Source organism: Aegilops tauschii, chromosome 4, assembly GCF_002575655.3.
Source record: "Aegilops tauschii subsp. strangulata cultivar AL8/78 chromosome 4, Aet v6.0, whole genome shotgun sequence".
Lineage (NCBI taxonomy): Eukaryota > Viridiplantae > Streptophyta > Magnoliopsida > Poales > Poaceae > Aegilops > Aegilops tauschii.
In genome coordinates, this window is record NC_053038.3 from 321,680,033 (window position 1) to 321,685,045 (window position 5,013).

General features: G+C 60.2%; 1 protein-coding gene across 1 annotated transcript; it reads right to left on the reverse strand.

Annotated features, from left to right (window-relative positions):
- Nucleotides 1–4,195: 4,195 nt before the first annotated feature.
- On the reverse strand, nt 4,196–4,678 carry LOC109783990 (uncharacterized). Its single transcript, XM_020342596.1, has one exon. It carries the CDS (start codon nt 4,676–4,678, stop codon nt 4,196–4,198), a length of 483 nt encoding a protein of 160 aa, XP_020198185.1.
- Nucleotides 4,679–5,013: the final 335 nt, after the last annotated feature.

The following is a 5,013-nucleotide window of genomic DNA, read 5'->3' on the forward strand; positions in this document are numbered from 1 at the left end:
AACAAAGCTGATAAAACAGCTAAGGAAAACTATTTTGAAGACCGTGAGACAACCCCAAAGTCCTGTCTTGGTTTAGTGTTCGACTTACTGGCCACTACCGCTTGCACAAGCTATTCAAACTCACTATCTGAATCAGTTCGGTTTCTTGAGTCTCAACTACAAGCCGAAAGAAATCGATCAGCTATGCTGCGACAAGAAGCGGAAGGACTGCAGAAGTCCGTGGAGCATTCAGATGTGTCGGATTCAAGGTTCCGCAGACCCTTCAGAGGTTCGAACTCTGGGGTGCGTGCAAAGAACTCGTCCTCCCCAGTCTGCCTGCTCACTGATCCCACGGCCTAGCTCGACGAACCAAATGGACAAGAGACACAAAAGTTTACCTAGGTTCGGGCCAAAACCCTACTCCTACTTTGTGGTGGATTGGCCTCGAGGGGCTGTGGATGAACTAGTACAATGGCAGAACAGCCTTAGGAGGTGAGGTGTTCTTGTGCTCGATGAGCTGGTGAGTTGGTCAGGGTGGAATGGATCCGATCCCCCTCTATGGTGGTGGATAGGTCCTATTTATAGTGGCCTTGGTCCTCTTCCCAAATGTAGGCGGGAAGGGATCCCACAATGGCCAAATTCAAAGGGAGACAACTAGTACAAGTTATTCTGACAAAAGTAGTCTTTGCTTGCAAAAGCATCTGGTGGTGACGCCATGGTGGGCTCCGCGATGACCTCCGTCCTGGCGGTCTTGGTCTTGTTGCACCGAAATGGAAACCTTTGCTTGATTCCTTGGGACTCCGCGCCTGCGCTTGCCTCCTTAGCACCAAAGAGGAAACGGGTACACTGCGCCCGCTGGCGCCCGCCTGGCCTTGGTCGTCATGGCTCACGTCATATGAACCTCGCGAGGTGCACCTTGCATAGATATCTTCGCTCCTCAGGAGCCAGCATGGGGAGGCCGCCCCCAGGGAGGTCTTGGTGTCGTCCGCCTTGCGAGGGTCTTGGGTTGTTATTGCCGAAGTTGGGTCGTACCGGGTTGTTGACGGTGCCACGCCGTGGGCCGTAGGCAGGCAAGTCTGGGTACCCCCGTTCCCAGAGCCTCGAAAGTAGCCCCCGGGCCCAAGGCGCGCTCGAGCTTGGGTTCGAGGCGAAGCCAAAGGTCAAGTGCGGAGCGCCATGGGCCCTAACCGCTTGCGGCCTTGGTTGACGCGTGGCGATTGATCGGACGTGGGCGCCTCCGCTTCCCCACGCTGCCTCGGCAACCGTCCGACTTGACGAGACTATGCTGCATGCAGAGGAAAATCATCATTGCGTGCGATCGTGGAGGTCGGCGGTTGGCCTTCCTCTGACTATAAATGAGGGGAGGGACATATCCCCCTTGCTCATCTCCGTCTTCTCGCCACCCGCTCCTTCTTCTTCTTCTTGCCTCGCCGTCTTGTCATAGCACCCATGGCGCCGACGAGGAAGTTCCCCACTGCCGAAAAGGGGAAGGCCCCCAAGGAGAGGCCCGGCTCGTCGCCGCCCAAGAGAGGGCGAGGTCGCCCCCGGAAGCATGCCGCGACTGCGGTGGCTCCTCGGGGGCACGGGCGCGCCTCGAGTGGCCGCGGCGGCGCTTCTTCTCGTGGCTGGAGCCGCCAAGGGCGAGGTAGCCCCTGTGATTGAGGGAGTCGCGTCGTGGTCGTCTGGCCTCCTCGGCCACGCTTCCATTCGGCGGGGGTGCCTCCGGAGTTTGTTGTGTGGTCGGAGAGGCCGACCGGTACCTGGCTCCCGCTCCCTCCCTTCTTCGCGGGCGAGCTACCGGTCGTGGGCCTTGACGGCCTCTGGCTGTAGGCTGACGGCTGCTGCAGCAAGGCTTCATGGGAGGCGTTTGCCCGCGCGCGTGGCCTGAGCGGGAGGTGCACCCTCCACTTCAAGTACGACGGCGTCGCGACCCTCTACGTGAGGGTGTTCGGGGAAGATGGCCGTCGCACAGGGTGCTGCCCCGAAGACGGCGGCGGCGACGATGAGCTTGGCCTTGATGACAGCCGTGACGACGCTGAGGGTGAACTTGCCCTTGGCCACGGTCGCGGTTCAACCAGCGGCGGCGGCTCCTTCTCCAGCGAGAGCACAAGAAGCGGCGGCTACGACCAGCCGCCACGTCGCTAGGCTCGCTTCGAGGAAGGTGGCAGATCATCTCGTCGCCATGCTCTGGTGAAGCGGGAGGAAGGCTCGGGCTGAGCCCGGGGGGCCTCCGGAGCCCGGCCTCGGGAGCTGCTGTGGCCGCGCGGGCCACTTTTGTTTAGCCTTTGCTTTCTCCTGCATTTTGAAAAAAGTAGAAGGCCCTGCTGGGGCATGTAACGAACAATGGCACTTGTGCCACTATGCTATGCTTATTATTTTGGTGCTATGCCACGATACCCACGTTTCGAGTAAGTGAGGTAGAACGACTTAGCTTGATACGCTCGTGGTAGTTTGCTGTCTCACGAGGGCTTGCCTCTTGGCATCCGGTGAGGTCCCCTTGCTACTGACTTAGGAGCCATTAACCTCGGGAGGCATCGTAAAGATGCAAAGTTGTTAGAAAGCTTGGCGGGGAGCCTTGCTCTTCCTTGCGTGAGCCCTCAGGCATGAGCTAGCTGCGGCCTAGTGCACCACGTCACGCTGCCCGGGGGGCACAGACCAAAGGGGAGGCGCATGCCCACAAGCTCATTCGAGAGTGCCTCGCGAGGATGGAAAAAGCCAAGGTTCTAGGGGGGACAGGCTATGGCGAGGTGTGTTTGCAGCGCGAGGCGGGCCCGACGCGCGCACACACCTACCCAGCCCCCGTGCGCGAAACACGCGAGGAAGAGCGACGGGCAACTGCCGCTCCTCCTGGGCCAAGACCGAAGGGCAAGAGAGAAGACGAAGGGGAAATCCAACTTGGCAATCGAAAACGCGAGAACTCCAAATTCCATTAAAAAGGTGTGCAAACCAACTACAGAAAGCAAGCAAATGAACAGCCGCGTCCGGCGCCTAGACTAGTCTTCTCACCATCGCGGAGCTAAGTGCTGCCACTAGGACGTGGGAGGGAGCCCCCGAGGCCCGAGGGCGGCACTCTGGATACTCCGGGGCGTGTACAGCCCCATGCATTATTACGTGAGAGTGTCACGAGCGGAGACCTTCACAGACACTAGGCCTTGCTTCATGGGTAGAACTTCCGGAGGTGCTGGATGTTCCAGGCGTTCTGGATGGGGATCCCGTCCTGCGTCTCCATGCGCGCGGCGCTAGGCCTGGAGACGCGGACAATCCTAAACGGGCCCTCCCACATGGGTGAGAGCTTATGCAGCCCCTCCATAGAGAGCACCCGCCTCAGGACGAGATCACCCACCTCGAGCGTCCTGGAGTGGATGCTGCGGCAGTGGTACCGCCGCGGCGCCTGCTGGTACCTTGCTGCTCGGAGCGAGGCTTGGCGGCGGCGTTCCTCCCCCAGCACGATGTCGATCCCCCGCGAGGCATCCTGGCGTGCCTCGTCAAATGCCAAGACCCACGTGGAGCGATTGCTTGACCTCGTGTGGGAGAACCTCTTCGGCTCCGTAGACGAGGAATAATGGAGTCTCGCCGGTCGGCTTGGTCGCGGTGGTGCGGATGGAGCACAGCATGGACTGGAGCTCGTCCAGCCAGCCCCTGCTGCAGGCCTCGAGCTTCTTCTTAAAAGTTCTTGCCTTGAGGCCCATCAAAACCTCCGCATTGGCGCGCTCGGCTTGGCCGTTGCTCCTGGGGTGCGCCACCGAAGCATAGCATATATGCGTTCCAAGGTTAGCACAGTATGCTTTGAAGAGGTTACTAGTGAACTGTGAGCCATTGTCGGTGATGATGCGATTGGGGACCTCGAACCGGCTCACGAGGCCCTTGAAGAACTTGACCGCTGAGCCAGCTGGGATGGTGCAGACGGGCTCCACCTCTGCCCGCTTGGTAAACTTGTCGATGGCGGCTTAAAGGTAGCGATAGCCCCCGGACGCTCAGGGAAATGGGCCCAGGATGTCCAGCCCCTAGACCGCAAACGACCACGAGAGCGGGATGGTCTGGAGACCCCGAGTAGGTTGGTGGATTTGCTTGGCATGGAACTGGCGGGCTTCACAGGCTCTCACCAGCTCGGCAGCGTCGCTGAGCACCGTGGGCCAGCAGAATCCGCTACGGAACGCCTTGCCCACCAAGGTGCGCGATGATGAGTGATGCCCGCAGTCCCCGCCGTGTATGTCGATTAATAGCTCACACCCCTGCTCACTGGAGATGCATCATAAGGAAACATCGTTTGGTCGTTTCGGTAGAGCTCACCATCCTGAATGCAGTAGGCAGTGGCCTGCCGAGCCACGCGCTCCGCGTCTTCCTCCTTCTCCGGCAGGGTTCCCTGAAGCAGGTACGCCTTGAACTCTTCGGTCCAGCACCCCTCTTGAGGCTCGAGCGCACGGAACAGACGCGCTCCCGAGGTCGGGCCGCAAGCGGGGGCTCCTGAGAGGGGCACTGGGGGGAGCTCCACCTGGGGCGATGTTGGGCCCACAATAGGAGGGGCTGCTGAGGGCTTGAAGAGCCGCTCCTCGAAGACGCCAGGCTCCTGAGCCAGGCGCCGGGACGCCCTGTTGGCGATGTCGTCCGCTTCCTTGTTCGTGCCACGTGGCACGTGGTGCAGTTCCAGACCCAAGAATTGCTTCTCGATTTTGTGTACCTCCACTAGGTATGCCTCCATGTGCTCATCCTTCGGCTCGTATACTTTGTTGGAAAGTTGACGAGGAGCTGGGAGTCGCCCTGATGGTGAGGCGTTTAATGCCCAAGGCGGCCGCAGCCTTGAGACCGGCAATCAAGCCTTCGTACTACGCGATGTTGTTGGAGACCTTTTCACCGTGTTGGAAGCAGAGCTGCACAACGTAGTAGAGCTTGTCCTGAGTGGGCGAGACGAGCATGGCTCCAGCCCCCGCGCCCTGGCGCGCAAAGGCGCCGTCGAAGTACATGACCCAGCCGTCTGGTGCCTCGCTTCCTGGTGAGAGGGATCGGTCCTCGCCTGCTTTGGGGCTGGGGACGTCG

Bases quoted from the DNA above. Each gene is read 5' to 3' on its own strand.
- LOC109783990 (XM_020342596.1), bottom strand. From the start codon at position 4,678: ATGGAGGCATACCTAGTGGAGGTACACAAAATCGAGAAGCAATTCTTG.